The sequence below is a fragment of the Henckelia pumila genome, chromosome 1, assembly GCF_033568475.1.
Source record: "Henckelia pumila isolate YLH828 chromosome 1, ASM3356847v2, whole genome shotgun sequence".
NCBI classification, from domain to species: Eukaryota; Viridiplantae; Streptophyta; class Magnoliopsida; order Lamiales; family Gesneriaceae; genus Henckelia; species Henckelia pumila.
The window spans coordinates 144,905,136-144,924,886 of record NC_133120.1 but is presented as its reverse complement, the minus strand read 5'-3'; the positions used below and the strand labels follow the sequence as shown (position 1 = coordinate 144,924,886).

The window sequence follows — 19,751 nt, the reverse complement described above, 5'->3', positions numbered from 1 at the left end:
GGCTATGGGCTTTGATGACTCTTTGTATAAACAATCTTTTGTTTAATATTATTTACACTTTTATTAATGGCAATGACTTTATATTACTTCATATTGTTATATTGTGATATACTATTGTTGTTTTGATAAAGACCTTGAATATACTATAGTGTATGTAAGATGTGGTAGAACATGGGGATGTCTATCATGAAATACATCTTATAGTCACTGTATATTCTAAAACCGTTCCTAGTCGATTGAGCCGTCCGATAATAAGGATAAGGATCGCTCGAGTTTGAGACTAGCATTTGCGATGCGGAGTACCACGTTTCATTGGTAGGGAACATGGAGATGTTCGAAGCATGCAAAAATGGATATTCATAGGATGAATAATCGAACTACCCTATCCGGACTTTCCAAGTGGTTATCACTTATCGAGTGGATAAAGTCCGCGGTTTTGGTTGTACACCATTAGTCCTTACGACTTGAAACATCATGGAGACTCTATATGCTAGTGCTGTGCTTTGACTCGTTTACCGACTCTATGGGGGTCATCAGGTGTCGAGATTGGGTACAGTTACGACACATATAGGAGTCAATGCATTGTTGTCAAGGATTCACCACATACTTGCGAGTGTGGATATCCTATGCGATCTGAGGAGATATTAGTGTGACAAATCTCTGGCCAGAGTACTTGATGTGATTTAAGAAATGGTTTCTTAGTAGCACATGCGATGTCACTAATTTGATCTTCAAGATGCATTGCATAGTTATCGAATCTTGAGCGACTCTCGATATACCAATGGTTGTTGATTCGATCGGGATATATGGATGAAGGGACCGTGCTGTACGCTAACCAAAATCTACTGGTTCTTGTAGGCACTATCAGTGATACCTAGGGAATCATGGGGCGATATTGCTAGGCGCTTTACCATGATTCGTTGGGCAAGTCGGAAAGTGTTGTTCCGAGTCACAAGGAGTTGTGAGCCCACGGCTAGCTGTATCCCTGAACCATTGAGGGTCACACAGTGTAATGGAGTTTTAATCCCCGTTGAGATAGTTAAATTTAAAGAGTTAAATTTAATGAAATAAGGAGTTGGACTTCTTAAATAAGAGTAAGGGAGTAGGATTTCCTAAAATGACATAGGGATGGACATTTTAGGAAACCACTGAATTCGGATTCAGAAAAATTTATTTTGACTTTAAAATGTGCAGAAATGGTTTCTGTGCACATTGGTAAAATCGGTTTATCAATCGGAGTCACGATGAATTTTATATTAATTTCTGAACGAGCGGGCTTTGCTTGTCGGGCCTCAACTTATGACTAATGGGCCCTAAGGTGTTAGTGGCCTGCATTATAAATAAGTTATTGCAGTACAGAAATTAGACACAACAACTCATAATTTTTGAGACAGAAAATCGAAACCCTCCTCTCTCTCAAAAGTTTTCGGCCGTCCCCTCCCTGTTCTCTGCCCGAGAAATTTCGGTCTGTGATTTTGAATCGCAGTCAGGAATAACGAATCAGATTCGTTTAATCTCTTCGCAGAAAAACTTCTGATAGATTTTCTAGTGCAATCTATCAGAGGGATTTAAACCCCATTCGTGGACCTGATTGAAGGAGTTCATCAGTTCCTGGGAGATACAAGAAGCGTAGAGAAATCTGTGTGGTGTCCATTAATCTCGATTCGAGATTGAAGGTAAAATTTAATTAATTGTTATTTGAATTTTACACACACAATAATTTAATTGAATGGTTGATACCCACACCATGGAATTGTTCCATGATAAAATTTTTAAACTTCCGCTGCACCGGGTATCAATCGTGATTGATCTGATCGCCAGTTTTTTCCAACAAGGTGGGCACCGGAGTTGGGCAGCATAGCAAAACTCTATATATATATCACATCTTTATCACATCCAATAGAATAGTGCAAAATCATTGGTGAGTATGGTGAAGGGCATAGTAGGTGGACACTTGAAAGAAACTCTATATATATATATATATATATATATATATATATATATATATATTAAATAATATAATAATCTCTATACATATGTATATTTTTTTCGGATTTCTTGATCACCACTCCACCTCCACCATTAATGTTTAACCGGTGATCGAAAAGTAACATCCATGGATGGGATGAAATGCTTAGTTCTTTCCTATATATAGAAACCTTTCATCTACTTCATTTTATCAATTTCATTTCAAATTTATGTGATCATTGCTAGTCTAAAGCAGAAAGATGAATGGATGTGAGAATTGTGTTCTAAAGTGTTAAAAAAGAGGGAGAATACTTATACCTCAAAACCCTTTCAAAAAATTTCAAAAAAATTACGCAAAATATTTAGACTATCCAGAAAGAGATCGGTGTATGAGATTTCAAAAAAGGATCAACCAATTTCTCTTAAAATTCATAAACTACTGCTGCCCAAAAAGGAAAACAGTGTCCAAAAATCTATCTTCAGGTGTTGTTTTCGCCCTCGTTTTTCATATCTTTATTCATGGTATATGATCATAGTCATAACATGAAAGTTGCTTCAACGTTTCATAGTTTTATTAAGTACCAATATTTTTCCTAGAAATGTCGTCGGAAATAGTATTTTTTTCTTCAATCAAATAGAGTATAAGTCACAGTAAGTTATTCCAATTTTGGTGAATTTTGACTAGGAATTTAAGGAAACGTATTGAAGGAAAAATGTAGAAAATCACAAAATACATCTATGGTAAAAATATTGGCCGTGCATGGTAGCCGGAGACCGACCATGCGCCGGCGAAAAATAGAAATTTTCATTTCCGTGACTTTTCCAGAATTATTCTAGGCTACTGTACAAGTTTCATAAATTTTGGAAGATTATTTTAATTTCTGTGAATTTTTAAAATCTAATACTATTATTGTTTTTATGATTCTATACACATTGATCCTATAAACTTTTGGATGAGTGTATATATCTTCTAATATTGCAAAGATATTATGAAAATTCCAATAACGTTTTTATACTTTCGCACTTGCCCTTTTTTATATTAAAAATACTAGAAAGTTTTTTTTTATTTATATACCCCTTTTCATAGGATAATAGGTTGTTTAAAGTAAAAGAATGGTAGATAAAATGTTACATTTCGAGTTCATACAATAATTATTTTATAATTTTGATTATTGGATCATTTTTTAAAAAGGGGTTGTAACTTCAAAAGAATATTAACTTTTAGCTAGATTTTAAAGACAGATTTTAATTCTAAACATACTTTTAGGATTCTTTATAATCTCCAAAAGATTCCAAAGTTATCTAAGGCACTAAACAAATATTATAAAGTTATGAGTTAATTATACGTACATTGGTAAATTTCAAGGGAGTTCATTTATTTTATACTAATGATCATCACCATGATCAATAGGATTTTCTTAATTTTTGGATGTTCACACTCAAATACAGTAAGTTACTAAGGTGAGGAATGTTATCTTTTTGTGCAGCACTTTATGGCATTCGGCCTAGAAATTATAATAAGACATCATCACAAAAATTATTCATCCTGTTTTAATTTGTTGATTATTTTCTGCTTATACATGATTATTGTATTTCTTTGATTCAAATAATGTCTTGGTTCATAGTCGAACGTCGAATGAATGTATGATTGAAAGATCAAATGATTGAATGAATAAGATAATTAACCAAGAAAGAGCCTTGGACAATAGACTTCGGTTTGGATATTGAGAGGGTGTTTGACTAAACTTATTAAAAAGAGCTTATAAGCTCCTAGAGCTTAAAAGCTGTTTTAAGAGCTTAGAGCTTATTTTAAAAAAATGGCTGTTAAAGTGTTTAGATAAACTTATTTTAAATAACTTAAAGATGTTGATATGTTTGGTATTATAAGATTTTTTTATTGTCGAAATTACCAAAAAAGATATAATTAGTTGAAAATAATGTTTCAAGTTATACATATATGAAAATAGTTTTAGAATAAACATATATTAAAAATAAAATTGTTATAATATTTTTATTTTAGAAAAATTTATGTGATTTGGAATTTTTTTAAAAAAATAATATTTAATATTTAATAGGTGAAGGATATGATCGAGATTTATTAAAATATTTAAGGATATTTTAGAGAAACAGAATGCTAAAATAAGATTTTTTTTGAAAAAGTACATCCTCCCTTACTTTTTTAAAAACAGCTTATAAGCTGTTTCTAAAAAAATTTACCAAACAGATTCGAAGATCTTTTAAGCTCTAAAACAGCTTAAAAGCTATTTTTAAGAGCTTAAAAGCTCTCCCAAACACCCTCTGGGAGTCCAATTAACAACGGGTTAAACTCGGGTATTTGGTTCATCTGAGCAACATGACTTCGGTCCGGGTATATTTGTTAACTTTGGCTCATCATCATCATCATCATCATCGTCGTTGTCGTCGCCGTCGTCGTCGTCATCATCATCGTCATCGTCGTCGTCGTCGTCATCATCATCATCATCGAAATGGTTATTACTAAACTATTGAATTCTTACACACATATATGAGTTTTGTTACTCCCTAATGTTTATTACTATTTCAAAGAATTATATTATCCTATGAATCATTATTTAATCTCACTAAGTTTTTAAAAACTTAACCTTTATATTTTCTATCTATTGTAATTTCCAGAGCTAGGTCTCACTGAAATGGAGAAGGAAGGAAATGTCAGTGAATGATTAGTCTATTGTCTCGAATAAGTTCTGATCTTGTGTTTATGTAGTCAATGTTATGTTCTTCAGAGTCTGTTTTGTCATATAAATTAATGTCATTTCTATTGGTCTATGTATAATGATAAGAATAATCCAGTTTTATCGGTTGAATAAAGATCATGTTGTAACTTTGTGTTTTCTTTTTTTTTTATAAGACGCTTCTGCACATATTATTAATTAAAATACATACGATCTATTACTACCTTTAGAGATTCCAAAGTCTTTGGAAGACCCGAAGCTTGGAAATGGTATTTTGAACTCGATTGTGCAGTTGATTTGTTTAAATTAATAATCATCGATCATGTTTAAATTTTAACCACATGAAAATAGGAATCGGATTATTACATATTGTGTGTTAATAATGAACCAAACATGAGTATTTATTGATGAACCCTAGAAGAATCCCCAAAATGTGAAGACTATAGGATTATTTGTTTCTTTTTTGAATTCAAACATTCATTTTTATCAAAGATTCTTTCATTATTTTGATATATGCGCGAATATCTAGATAAAAAAAATAACATATCTTATTCATCTTTCGCAACAAGCATATTGAGCCTCGTTAAGACCCAAGAATTTACGGGATTATCAATCATGATAAGTGTATTTTATATGCTTTTTTAGTTTCAAATATATAAACTTGTCTGTTTTTTTTACACAGATGAAAAAAATAATTGGAAACAAAAAGTTTATAAACAAGCTTCATATTTTATTTAATTCATTAAAAATGGTTGCATATTTTCTGATAATTAGTTAAAAAAAAAAAGAGAAGAAAAAAAAGGAAAAAATACTATTAAATATAAAAGTTGGAGTATACACTTAAAAGACAACCCCCCCAAAAAAAAAAAAAAAACCCTACCTATATAATTATATTGAAATTAGGAAGAAAATCAATGAGCTAAGTAATGTGCTGCATTGTGAGCTGATCGTGGCCAATAATAGAGTCCTCACCCTTAGGAATGGCAATGGGTAGGATATCACGTATCCATCTCCATACCCATTTATTAAATCCATCCTCATACTCATACCCATAACCGTCGGGTATTCAATTTCATCCCCATCCTCATACTCGTCGGAGTATCGGATATCCATACCCTACCCATCCCCCATTTATCTACATACCTCATACAAATACATTTGTTCAAATTTGAATTATTTTGATAAAAATATGCTTATTTATCAGATTTTATATCAAATTTATAAGAGAAAAAAAATAAAAGATAAAAGAAATCAATAACCTAATAACCTAAGAATTATAAGAAATAACAAAATATTGTAAATAATTTATCTCAACATTATTAGCCTACAAAACAGCGTTAGATTTATATTAATAAATTTCATTGTTAAATCCAACTAACATAATTCAACAAAAAAAATTAAATCAGAATTTTTTTAATATAAATTAATATGTAAATAAATATAAATTTATATTTATATTATATTTAATCGGGTATCGGGTCGGGTATGGGTAGGATATCACTACATCCGCCTCCATACCCATATACGAGATCCCCATACCCATTTACCCATTTATTTAATCGGGTTCAAAAAACATCTTCATACCTTCCTCCATTCGGGTCGGATATCGAATTCTTCATCGGGTTCGAAGAAAATTGACATTCCTACTCACCCGTCCATGTGCTGCAAAATGCATTGATACTGTAAACATAGAATATCCGATACTATTTGCAAATTTATTCATGTTTATGGTCGCGTTTCCTCCACACTACTCTTCTATTTATTTATTTATTTATTTTTATTATTATTATCATTTTGTTTAAAAAAAAAAAAAAAAGACCACCAGTTTTACACCCTTAGTTAGTTAACCTTAAAATAATCATCACAATGATGATTATGAGTCATTTCATCACCAAGAGAAGTCCATGAGAATCCCAACCTATGAAGCTCATAATCTTTATTTACGTGGAATGATGTCATACAAGCTGCAAAATTTTAATACAAAATTTTATGATTAAAAAATTGAAAGTGTTTCTTATAAACAATCTCAAATATTACATTTATCTTTCAATTTTATTAAATTACCAAAATTACCCTTGACTAAATTCCTTTACATAAATTATAATTGATTTTCAAAACCTACAACCCAACGAAATATCATGAAAAAAATTCCTATTCCATCCAAATCATAAATACATCACATCTCGTGCCAACTGATTCTCGGCTTATTCTATGCTGCACCGGGTGAAATATGCCGTCCAAACAGCCCGAGCCTCACATAATTATGTGAGGCCCGGGCTCCTATTCATGGGATCCGGCCCCCATAAAAGGCCCAAATCTACCAAGTGAAATTCATCCGGTGGATCATAGCACTTCCCCTTATTCTCCCACCATATCGAAACCAACAAGAACCATTCACTCTCAAGTCTTACAATTGCATACATCACAAGAGGACAAATATCTTGGGTTCAAAAAATGGCCGACACCCGATTTTTATTGATAATATAAAAATCTTTTGGCATAATGATTAAAACTTAAAAATCACTTAAATCACATAACAATACCATTTAACAATTTTCCAACAAAAGACAGAACAGCATCATACACAGATCACATAACAATTATAATAGCACACAAATGAAGGGTAGGGAGAGAGATTAGCCAACAGCCAACCCACAATGATTTGACAGAACATGCATGTGACCCGACCCGCCAACCAACTCTAATAATCTTCACCTTCCTCCTCTTCATCATCTGCACCTTCAGCGCCAACTTCTTCATAATCTTTCTCGAGAGCGGCCAGATCTTCACGAGCCTCGCTGAACTCGCCTTCCTCCATTCCTTCGCCAACATACCAGTGAACAAATGCTCTCTTGGAATACATGAGATCAAATTTGATGTCAATACGTGAAAACACTTCGGCAACTGCGGTGTTGTTGCTGATCATGCACACTGCTCGCTGCACCTTGGCAAGATCGCCTCCAGGTACGACAGCTGGAGGTTGATAGTTGATTCCACACTTGAAGCCAGTTGGGCACCTGTGTAAGTCACAAGATCAAACGTAATAAGTTACCATGATCTACAACAGTGCAAGTCAAAACCTCAAGAAACAGAATTGGTAATAAATGCAACAATTAACAGCCCAAAAACCGAAGGCAGGCAGGCAAAATGGGTAATTATGAGAAAATTGTCAAAACTAATAAATTTGGATGGAGTAGAAGACAAAATCACCCAAGATGCAAAATTACTAGTATTGTAACAAGATATGAATTCAGCTTCCTCAGGTAGGAAATTTATCTGCAGTTCTCTTACCAGTCAACAAACTGAACAGTTCGTTTAGTTTTGATGGTAGCAACCGCGGCATTGACATCCTTGGGAACAACATCACCACGGTACATCAAGCAACAAGCCATGTACTTCCCATGTCTCGGATCACATTTCGCCATCATACTTGAGGGTTCAAAGACTGCATTCGTAATCTCAGGGACTGATAGCTGCTCGTGGTATGCTTTCTCAGCTGAGATGACGGGGGCATATGATGAGAGCATGAAATGGATACGAGGATATGGTACAAGGTTGGTCTGGAACTCTGTAACATCAACGTTGATGGCTCCATCAAATCGTAGGGAAGTAGTGAGGGATGAGATGATTTGAGAAATCAAACGGTTCAAATTGGTGTATGTAGGCCTCTCTATATCTAAAGACCTTCTGCAGATATCATAAATGGCTTCATTGTCCAGGAGCACAACAACATCTGTGTGCTCAAGAAGCGAATGAGTAGAGAGAACACTGTTGTAAGGCTCGACAACAGCAGTGGAGACCTGCATTTTGGAGTAAAAACCATAATTAAAACACATTGTCCAAATTAAAGTCATTAAGACATCATAGCTAGCAAGAAAGGCCACTTGGAATCGAGACACGCAATCAAGATCCAGAATTAATGAAGTATCAGCATCTGGAGACTAATGATTACATGGGAAACTCGAAGTCCAATTTCAGTACCTGAGGAGAAGGATAAATTGTGAAACCAAGCTTTGATTTCTTCCCATAGTCTACAGACAATCGTTCCAATAGCAAAGAACCCAAACCAGAACCGGTACCACCACCAACTGCATTAAAGACCAAAAAACCTTGCAGTCCGGTGCAGTTATCAGCCAACTTCCTCACCCTATCCAAGCATAGATCAACAATCTCTTTCCCAACTGCAAATAAATTAATATGGGCGAAGGAATTTGTATGTTCATCAATTCAACCAATGCGTCAATATGTCAAAAGTAAAGCAAAAACGACATTAAATCTGCAAATTAAGATTCTACCTGTATAATGTCCTCTTGCAAAGTTGTTGGCAGCATCTTCTTTGCCGGAGATGAGCTGTTCCGGGTGAAAAAGCTGGCGATAGGCCCCTGTCCTGACTTCGTCAATGACAGTAGGTTCAAGATCAACAAAGATAGCTCTCGGGACATGCTTTCCTGAGCCAGTCTCACTAAAGAAGGTGTTGAAAGCATCATGGGCCACACCCACCGACGTGTCACTGCACATCCACAAGTAGTTTATGCATCAAAATTCAGAATTAGTAAACTGAAAATAGCAAAAAGCAAGCTTAATTAGATAAAGTTCCTTCTTTTGAATCAGATATCTAAACATAATCATGTCTCATAAAGATGTCCGATCAAACCCAACAAGCAGACAAAATCCAACCCATTCCACCCTTCTTCAAATCCCCATAACACAGAAGGATAGATCAACACATCATAAGCAATCAGTAAAATTGAGAAGGACAAAAGGAATCACCTATGAAGAACAATACAACACTAAAAACGACAATTGCTCTAAAACATCGGATCTATTGAGCTAACAAACACTTGTGTCAGATACAATGTAGCCCCAAAGAAACTTAAAAATCCAAAAAAAAACTCCTTAAGAAACAACCCGTAGCCAGAAAATCTATATCCGGGACAAACAATTGGTCATCCCATCCCAGAAGAGAAAACAACCAAAACATGAAAAATCACAAGATCCCACAGGCCACAGCATGAAAACGAATGCCGAATACACGAACACACGGATCAATGCAGAAAAGAAAATGGGGTAAACCAAATTTTTTTTTTTTAAAAAAAAAAAAAAAAACCTGGGCATCATCCCATCTGGATGGATGTCATGTTCGAGGCAATACAACTCCCAGCAAGAATTCCCAACCTGAATCCCGGCCTGCCCAATGTGTATGCTGATAATCTCCCTCATCCTGCTGTGCTGTGCGAACCCTAACTTTCTCTCTCTGGATCTGTGGCCTAAATGGGAGATTTTTATAGAGAGAGAATTGCCTCCAAAAGGGACAGAAGCGGATGTGAGAGCCAATTGAGAGCCGGATTTGATAAATGGATTCAAGTCTGCCACTGTGGGACCCATCCATCGTTATCCTCATTTGTTCGCTCAGCATTCGCATTGAAATGCCGCTCATACCCTCCAACTCCATTTGCAATCACCATGCATCCACCCCTTTTACTCCGGATTCTATTTCAAATAATATCATTCCACTCTTCTTATTAATAGTGACTTTTTTGTTAGACTGTCTTACGAATCTAATTTGTGAGATTGATTAGCCCATTTAAAATATAAATATTCATCTCATTAATCGGATCTTATTTTTAATCATATTTATATTTCAAAATATTTCTGGTATGCCTCTCTCACCGAGTCACCGTTATTCTAATTTGACGCTGATTTTTGCTCCAACTCCGTCGCATCTTTTTGAAAATCAATGGAGAATCATGGCTGATTTCTCTTCATCTTGACATCGTTTGCGGTCTAGCCCTTGTTAACCCAACTCCATTATATTAAGATTATAAATCGATAAATATAAATAAGATAATAATATATAATATAAACGAAACATCGGATAAAATGATGATAAACAATCAAATGAACATACTTATCTTCGTTATCATGACACAACAATGTCACATAGGGGCAAAGGTGGAAGGCTCGAATGAAAATAAAATGTGGTGTGGTGTAACTGGACCAGGGTGTATACCATGTGAAGTGAGACCAAATAAGTAGTTGACCAGTTGGCAAATTTGGGAGGGAATGAGCCCTGCTTGATATTAAATATTATTATTATTATTTAAAAATAAAACAAATAATTTTGATTTTAGTATTGATTTTAATTTTTTACTTTGTAAATGAGAATTTAATACTTGTTGTGAGATGTGTCTATCGAACCGATTTAAAAGATTTGTGGGCATTAATTTATAGCGTTTTTTTTTGTGTATAATTGGTATTTTTGGTGGAGTAGAGATATATGTGCTAAAATGGTTTTCTTGCTTTTCTTCTTAATTTTGTGAATGGCTTTCAGGTTCTCTATTAAATGTAATATTCTATGTTTTTTTCTAATTTCACGAGTGATGGGTTTTTGTGTTTTGATAGATATTTTTTGGGATATTTAGAAAATATTTATTCACAAGTACAACAACATTTGTATAATAATTCTTACACCACATAAATTTCGTGATAATTTTAAATTTGTACAATAATTCTTACACCACATAAATATCGATATATTGTATTATTGTTGTACCTTTAGTTTAATTTACGTTTTAGAACGAGTTATCAAATCAAACTTTTTAAAAAAATTGAATATCATGCATTTTACTAAACACATGCGATCACATATTTAAGGTCCTGTTCATTTCTTTTAAAACCAACGGAAGCCATTTTAAAAAATAATAAATATATTTTAACCAAAGTATTTATCACATTTTCCTTGATATTTTTTTAAAGGGAGTTGATATTTACACTTCATTTTTTGTTATTTGCACTACATTTGTGAATAAATTTTTATCCCACTTTACACATGAAATGGAGTGTAAATAACACAAAATGGAGTGTAAATATCAACTCCCTTTCCTAAAATGTGTATGTATATATGTATGTGTATTGTGTGAAGCTTCCATAACTTTCATCTGTTACAACGATTTGATGAACGTGTCGTGTGCTTATATAATAATTTTTTATGACTAATATTGTAGTAGCCCGGTTCCATTTTACAAGATTAAGTGATTTTAAACATGTTAAAAAATGACATATAATTTTAAAATTGTCAAAACATGTTTAAGGAGTCCTTATTTGGTAAAAATAAGTGGAAAATCAGATTCGAAACGTCCGAAAATGGTAGGGTAGGTCCTGGGGTCCAAAAATGAGTTCAGAAGGACCAAAACAGTTCGGGGCACCCAGACCACTTCGGGCCCTCCAAACCCGAGTTCGGACCGTCCGAACTCAACGGAGCCCAGGTGTCTAAAAGGCTCGAACAAGTGGCAGTTCGGGTCGTCCGAACCCAGTTCGGACCGTCCGAACTTTGCCTATAAATAGGGGTCCGAATCCCTCATTTTAAGTGCAAAAATTCCTTTCCTCTCCCGGTAATCGCTCTATTTAAGGGCTTCGGGACTCTTTCTTTAAGAGTTGGAGTAGGAAATAGTATATTTTTATAGCAGACAGTGTCCGCAGTAGCAGCCAGGAGGCGGAGCTCTGGCGAGGCGTCTAGGGGTCGTAGCTAGGCTATGCCCAGGCTCTGGGGCATGCGTCATCAGCGGGCTGACGACGGACGAAGGTATGACTTTGGTTCCCTATAGTAAATAGGGAGTAGGCTATAGTTTAATTAAGACTTTTAGAGCCTAGTAGGTGATGTTTGGCATGCTAGGTAATGCATGGTTATTTATGTTGTAGTGTTGCATGATAGGCTTGGACCTCGATGGGAGCTTCTAGGATCTGCCTTAGTAAGGTACGAAAGTATTATTCGAGATATCCAGATTGAGTATGCATGTATTATGTGTTTGCATGGATTATGTGATTGCATGTTTTATATGCCTTTATATACAACATGTCATGACAGTATGTTGCATACATGAGTATATTGAGCCTGTATCCTTGCGATATCCGGTATTGGGATATTTATCCTTTCAGTAGATGGTTGGACACAGAGACATATGTTAGGTCACCAAAATCAGTTGGACACGAATCTCGTGTTAGGTCACTGATATTTGGTTGGACATGTGTACTTGTGTTAGGTCACCGTCAGGGCTTCTGAGTATGTTGGTCACCTCCTGTAGCGACGGCTCAGCGTGGCATATACCAGGACCCAAGTTTGTTCTTGATCAGATATTCTTGACCTCATGTCTTGGTACACAGTTCACTTGCATACATGCACATATAATACCGTATACTCATACTCTCGTACTGAACTTATCATGCTCACGTCCCGTACTTTGTTGTATCTGGACACCCTATTCCATGGGGCAGGTTTGCGGCTGGATAAGGCGGGTGGTTCCAGGAGATCTTAGGCGATTGATGACCAGCAAGGATATCTGTCTAGGCTTTTGTCTCTGATACATTTGGGCATTCGATTTGGTTGTATCATAATTATTTTATTTGGGGATTTATTTATGATTTTCCGCTGTTATTCTGATGATTTATTATTTAAGTTAAATGCATGCTTAAGCTTCTGATTAGTAGGTGATCACGGTGCGGGTCAACAAGTGAAATTGGGTTTAACATTTTGATCATCGTATTGATGGCGGGACTTGGTGACGAAAGTAGCCATAGTAGCGTGGGTGGATGCTGGGGTGATCAGGACGATCTAGAGCATCGTTGGGTCGTCATCACCATCGCCATGATGATCTTAGGCATTTTAGTATGATAGATATTTGCATAACCAGGAGTTAGAGTTGTGCTAGTGATCAGTTCTAGGATTTCTCCTGAAACGATTCAAAAAGTCAATGGTTTGACATAGTGTCTGAAATGACTCAGTGTTTGGGTCATTGGTTATTGATGATGGATTTTCATCATAGATTTAGTGATAGATTATATCAGGTGCTGAGGACTATGCAGGGTTGTTCAAGACGGGATAGGAAGCGCGACCTACGCCAGTGTTTTCTGGGAAGTTTATTCCAGATAGGCTATTGGGGGAGGCTACCCGAGTCTTGATATTTTGCACAGTTATAGCAAGGGGTATAATTATCAAAAGGAATGTTTTTATGAATTTGATATTGGTACTGGATTAGTGCCAAGAGATTTGAACGCTGTCGTCTGACTTTATCAGAGATACATATTTTAGTTTTCTTTGTCAGAATAGTCTTGGAAAGGATTCCTTGACAAGTGAATATTCTAGACAGGTAGTTCTTGCACGTGATACTGGGGGAGAACCAGGAGGTTTTACTAGTATTGTCTGATTCTATCAGAGGTATAATTAAGTATCAGGATCTTGATTACGAGATGAACATGAAATTCTAAGTGATGAGTTTACTTAGGTAAGTTTTCCTGTAATAATTGGAAGATAATTGATCTAGTTAGTTATTGACAGATGTCATGAGCCTGCTAAGTTACATCATGGATTCGTCAGTATGAGAATTCACTTGGATAGTGAAAGCTGAGCACTTAGGTGTTCATGTATGTTTTGAAATGGTCAGTTAAATTGGTGCAAGTTTGGTGCCCAATGACTATTTACAACTATTTGTCTGAGGTAGATACAGATGTTATAACCCCGTGACGGGGGAGCTAAATATTCTTTTGCATAAAGAATGATTGAAATTGTTCATTTTTGGTAGACTGATAAGATGAGTATAGTACTTAGATATTCAGTTCTTAGGAATGATTTGCAGTAATTTCGGGACTTCAGTGTCAGAAATTGATCTAGCAAGCGTTTGAATTTTAATGGATACTAACAGGATAGCATCAAGTGTTTAGACATGGAAAAAGGATAACAGCTGAGATCTAAGGTTATCTGGTCCAGCGGGATTGTTGTCACCAATTTTCCGGAATGTCTATTGGATGCTTTAGATCATTGATATGTTAGATTCGATGAGATCGATTCAAGGGATTTGCTAGGTTGTATTGGTTTTTAGACTTTCCAAAGAAGGATGAAACAGTTTTGTTCAACTAGTAGCGCAAGTCAGAATTCAGCAAAGGAGTTATTATTCATGGCAGGATAATCAGTATTCTCATTTCAGGTGTTATCTCAAGTTATGAGATAGATATCAATATATATTGGCACTGAGGAGGCCACTTGGGAACTTGAGAGTCGTATGTGTACAGATTATCCAGAGCTATTTTGAATTGTTGTATTTTCAGATTGTAACTTGTAAAATGAATCAGTTTGAATAAAAGATGTTTATTCAGTATTTTACTGCATTCAGTACTTAAGATTGTTCGAGGATGAAATATTTTAAGTAGGGGGAAAATGTAGTAGCCCGGTTCCATTTTAAAAGATTAAGTGATTTTAAACATGTTAAAAAATGACATATAATTTTAAAAGTTTCAAAAATTGTTTAAGGAGTCCTTATTTGGTAAAAATAAGTGGAAAATCAGATTCTGAACGTCCAAAAATGGTAAGGTAGGTCTCGGGGTCCAAAAATGAGTTCAGAAGGACCAAAACAGTTCGGGGCACCCGGACCACTTCGGACCCTCCAAACCACTTCAGGCCCTTCGAACCACTTTGGGCCGTATGATAAGTGCATTTTATGCGCTTCTATTGTTAGTATTGTGCTTGAATCTTGTGTTTTATTGGTCGATTTTATGCGCTTTTCTGTTGTTTTTGTTATATGAAGGAAACAAGGCGTGGGAATCGAGTTGATGGATATAAGTGCAAAAGAGGGAAGAAAAGATCAAGAATTGAAGGCTTAAGGAATTGAAGAAAAGGAGAAATTCGAGAGTGACGAGCGCCCGCCCTGCTGAGTGGCGCGCCCGCGCGATGATCTAGAGGAATATGGAATTTTTGCGTGAGCATTGAGCGCCCGCTCTATACTAAGGCGCGCCCGCGCCATTGCTGAGAAGAAAAGAGGAGAAAATGCGTAGACATTGAGCGCCCGCGCAGGAACAATGAGCGCGCGCGCCATTCTGAGGAATGAAAGAGCGTAGAGGTTGAGCGCGCGCGCCACTATATGGAGCGCCCACGCCGTCGGTCGCACAGACTTATTTTTGGAAGAATTTTATGTTTTGGAAACTCTTGTTTTAATTCCTAGGCTTATCTTTGGACGATTTGTTACCAAGAAGGAGAGTTTTTATTATCGGAGGAAGGGGAGGAAACGTAGGGAGGAGACTAGGTTTTTTCTAAGAATTCTAGAATTCCATCTTTTCTTATAATTTTTACTTTGTTCTTCATGAATTGTGTTGGCTAGTTTTTAATACTTGGTTAAGGAAGACGAAGCCCTTGATTAATTTATTCGAGAGATTCATGTTTTACAGATTTTGATTATTGTTGAGTATCAAGTATTATTCTGATTTATTTCATGATTGTATGTTTGATTATTAGATTGATCACCTGATAATTCTTATATATAATCTACTGCTAAATTAGAGTTTGAATCCGTAATTGTTCGAATTATCTAATTTGCGAAGCAACTACAATTAATAATCGTCCGCTTGTGAGGTTAGGAATTGTAGGGATAATAATTGACTAGGCTAAATTCATCCGCTTGTGTATGAGTTGTCTAGATTTATTAGTTTTACTAGTTTGCATGCTATCGTGAGTTTAAATCTAATCGCTTGTATTGGGTTGATTCATTGATAAGGGTTATCTTAGAATGCTTGTGTCTTAGTTTTTACTTTATTAATTTTGCGTAACTTGAGAACTGATATGGTTTTACTTTTCCACAGGTTTTGTCGCAGAAAATTGGACAATTCGAAGCCATAGAGCGCGCGCCCCATTATATTGTGCGGCCGCGCCACCTCTGTATCAGCAGATTTATATTTTTGCGTAGGCCAAGAGCGCGCGCCCTACTCTAACGCGCGCCCGTGCAGCTTTAAAGTCAGGAAATTTTATTTTTGCGTAGGCCAAGAGCGCGCGCCCCACAACATTGCGCGCCCGCGCAATCCCTGGGCACCAAGTCTTACAAATGCGAAGCACATGAGCGCGCGCCCCACTTTCATGCGCGCCCGCGCGATCTGCCATCTCGAGAGATAAATTGTGCGAAGCTTATGCGCGCGCGCCCCACAACATTGAGTGCCCGCGCGACGGGATATATAATACACTTTTTCGAGTTTGTTGTCTTACTTTCTCTCCCAACTCTTGCAAACCTCTCTAAATGCCTAAATCACTAATCTCATGAGATCGATTTCATTCACCAAATCCCTTCTTTGGAGCGATTTGTCTACTACAATCTCCCAAATCCTTTCCCCAATTTCTCTCAACCCGTCGAAGAAGCGTGGATTTTGGTCGGATTGCTCATATTGTTAGTAGGAGTTGTTTGGAGCTTTTCAAGTCGGACATCGAGTTCGTTCTTATATTGGGTAAGTGTTGGTTTTCATCTTTGGGTTTGAAGCTTTCCTTCAAGCCGATATTCATATTGTGAAGTTGTGAAGTTTGAATTTTGTTGAAGTTTGGGGGGGGGGGGGCATATTATTTCTGCATTGGTTGTTTGGTGATTGTGGTGGAGTCGGGCCGTGGGTGTATTGTTGAAGTTAGAGGGAAGAAGGGTGTGGCATTGTGGTTTTTGTGAATTTTCAGGAGTGCATACCACGTGTTTGTTCTATGGCGCCCACGAAGAAAATTAAGTTTGGGGCCTCTTCTTCTTCTACCCCCGCCCCTTCCGCAGATAGTAAGCGTTTCTGGAACGCCCAGGCGGCTGCAATTTATCAAGAATGGCTTGGGAAGAATATCCTCGCCGAACGAGGATTCGATGCATCTATTGGTTTTGACCCTAGTACTCATATGACGAGTGTTGGTCGGGAAATTGTTGTCCGACAATGGCAGGATTTTGCAAAGCAACCTCAGGACGCAGTTGTTCCTTTGGTTATTAGAGAGTTCTACGCCAATCTCAAGGTGAAACATGTTCAGTTGAAGGTACTTGTGCGTGGGAAAATGGTTCCATTCGACTCCCACACCATTAATACTCTCTTTAAGATTCCTCCGGTGTATCACGACGAATATCAAGAATTCAAAAACAGTGACATTGATTACGACGCTGTTATTCGTCGCATCTGTCGACCGGGGGCTGAGTGGCGCTATGGGCGAGATGGTATGTCATCCAAGTTAAAGAAGACTGAGCTGCAATATGAGGTCAATCTGTGGTATAATTTTATTTGTGCTCGTCTGAAGCCGACCGACCATGAGCACGAGGTTACACGGGATCGCGCTTTATTGCTCTATTGCATTGTGGAGGGGAAGTCCATTGATTTGGAACTCATTTGTCAAGAGACTATTCTGCACATAGTAGGCGGCAAGACGAGTGGTGGTCTTGCATTGCCTGTCATTATTTCTGATCTTTGTGAGGAGGTCGGGGAGGAATGGAGACCCACGGAGGAGATTTTGAAGCCCATCACCGCCATTGCATTTGACTGTCACACCCGCTTGATACCTCAAGCGGTGCAGTGAGCGAGAGACGAGAGAGCTGCAGGACGTCGAGCACAGGCACCCCAGCATCAGTCGGATTCTTCTATGACTGATCGATTGGCTAGACTCAAGGAGGAGGTGCGCCTATCACGACAGGAGAAGCAGCAGCAGAGAGAGGAGATTCGCACTATGCAGCAGACGTCTGGAATCTTTATGAACTACATGATGGACCTCTCTGCAGCTGTTCTCCCACACTACTTTTCTGATGGTTCCAGCTTCCTGCCCCTGCGACCACAGTGGCCTCCGATGTTTGGCCCGACTGACCCTCCTGCTGATCCACATCCTGACGGTGATGGTGGTGACCACTGACGGTCATCACCCGAGGTACATGTCCTAGTTCTGTTCTTTTATACTGTCATATCATTGAGGACAATGTATGTACCTAAGTTTGGGGGGAGTTCCGTAGGATGCTAGGTATTGCTTTGTTTTACTTTGTTTAATTGAGCGTTAGTTGTGTTGGTGTGTCCATGTTTAGTTTGTTAATTTATTGATTAGTGGTTTTTGTGTGAGTTGTATGAGTTGCAACACTTTTGAGAACAATGGTAAGATAACCAATGTTTAGTGTTTTAATTGGGAAATTGAGTCCTTGAATGTCTGCCTCCTGACAAACAAATTTTTTTTGAAACTTCGACCAAGTGGACTTGAAACTCTTATATACTCTGTGAATTTCGTTTGACCCTGAATTTGAAACGGACAGAAATAGAAAGGATTGAGGCATTGTTTGGATCAATTGGGCCTTTACTTATTTATTCATGCATTGTCCATAGTTGCCCTTTGAGCTGTCACATATACATGAGCACAAGAGGTGCATTTGCTGAGTTTTTGTTGTGCAAAATCACCGTTTACTGTTGGTGATTTCTTCTTTTTCTGCACTGGTCTAATTCATATGAGTTAATTGTGGAGAGAGATTAATCTAGAACTAGCTTGAACATCCCTCGAGGTGCAATACGGGCATACTGTGACTTAGGAATGAGATAGGCAATTTTTCTAATTCGAATGAGCCTTTCAAGCCACCTTGAATACATTATGTCCCTAGTACCCCTTTTGAGCTAATTGAAAACGAATGGCATGCGTGAAAACGTGTGATAAAACCCCATTCGGTATTATTCCAAGGTCCTACAATTACTACCTGCAGCTTAAACACTATTTCCTACCTTTAGGGAGTAATTGCATGTTTGATTTTTATACTCTTGATTTGAATACTTAAAATGGATAGTGTGTTGAGAATTGCAATGAAAAATCGACAGAAGTGTAGTAATTTTTTTTTAAAAAAAAAACGGGATGAAAATGCAAAGAAAAAAAATGGAGTTGAAAAGAATGAAAAAGTTTGTCGTGTGAATGAAGAGGAGTGGATTTAAGAGATAAAATCATATTTTACTCCCTTTTCGAATTCTTGTCTTCGTTTGTAGCCATAAGCCCAACTGTACATTTTAAGCCAAATAAGACCTATGGACCAAGTCACAGTCGCCTAATATACTAGTGGAGAGGGGTTGTGAGAGTTTAGCCTATGGATTGTCGATTGACATTTTTGATGAATATGCATTTTGATCAAAACACGCACACACTTTATTCTTTTTTGAGCTAATTTGATTGTGAGCATTTTTGATTGAATGTCTTGTGTGTTGATCCCGAGTTCCCTTAAATGTCCTCATGATCTATAGATGTTTGCGTTGAGTTTGGGGGATAATGTTGTGAACGTGAGTTGCGGAGTCTAA

At 36.9% G+C, this 19,751-nt stretch overlaps 1 protein-coding gene across 2 annotated transcripts; it reads right to left on the bottom strand.

Moving 5' to 3' along the window:
* Window positions 1-7,179: 7,179 nt before the first annotated feature.
* On the bottom strand, window positions 7,180-9,998 carry LOC140870291 (tubulin alpha-3 chain). 2 transcript variants are annotated; one of them, XM_073273007.1, is made up of 6 exons: window positions 9,787-9,998; window positions 8,975-9,189; window positions 8,661-8,860; window positions 7,971-8,479; window positions 7,574-7,696; window positions 7,180-7,491 (listed from the first exon to the last, which is right to left on the bottom strand). In XM_073273007.1, exons 1-6 carry the CDS (start codon window positions 9,897-9,899, stop codon window positions 7,269-7,271), a joined length of 1,383 nt encoding a protein of 460 aa, XP_073129108.1. In that variant the 5' UTR covers window positions 9,900-9,998; the 3' UTR covers window positions 7,180-7,268. The 2 variants fall into 2 exon arrangements, with proteins under 2 accessions (XP_073129108.1, XP_073129103.1); XM_073273002.1 differs by having other exon boundaries at window positions 7,180-7,696; window positions 9,787-9,994.
* Window positions 9,999-19,751: the final 9,753 nt, after the last annotated feature.

What these genes read in the sequence shown, in the direction of transcription:
- LOC140870291 (XM_073273007.1), bottom strand. Translation starts at nt 9,899, where the DNA reads ATGAGGGAGATTATCAGCATACACATTGGGCAGGCCGGGATTCAGGTT. An exon ending in CAATTTATCCTTCTCCTCAG is followed by an intron (nt 8,480 to 8,660) that starts GTACTGAAATTG and finishes TCCAAAATGCAG; the next exon opens with GTCTCCACTGCTGTTGTCGA. An exon ending in ACTGTTCAGTTTGTTGACTG is followed by an intron (nt 7,697 to 7,970) that starts GTAAGAGAACTG and finishes TGACTTACACAG; the next exon opens with GTGCCCAACTGGCTTCAAGT.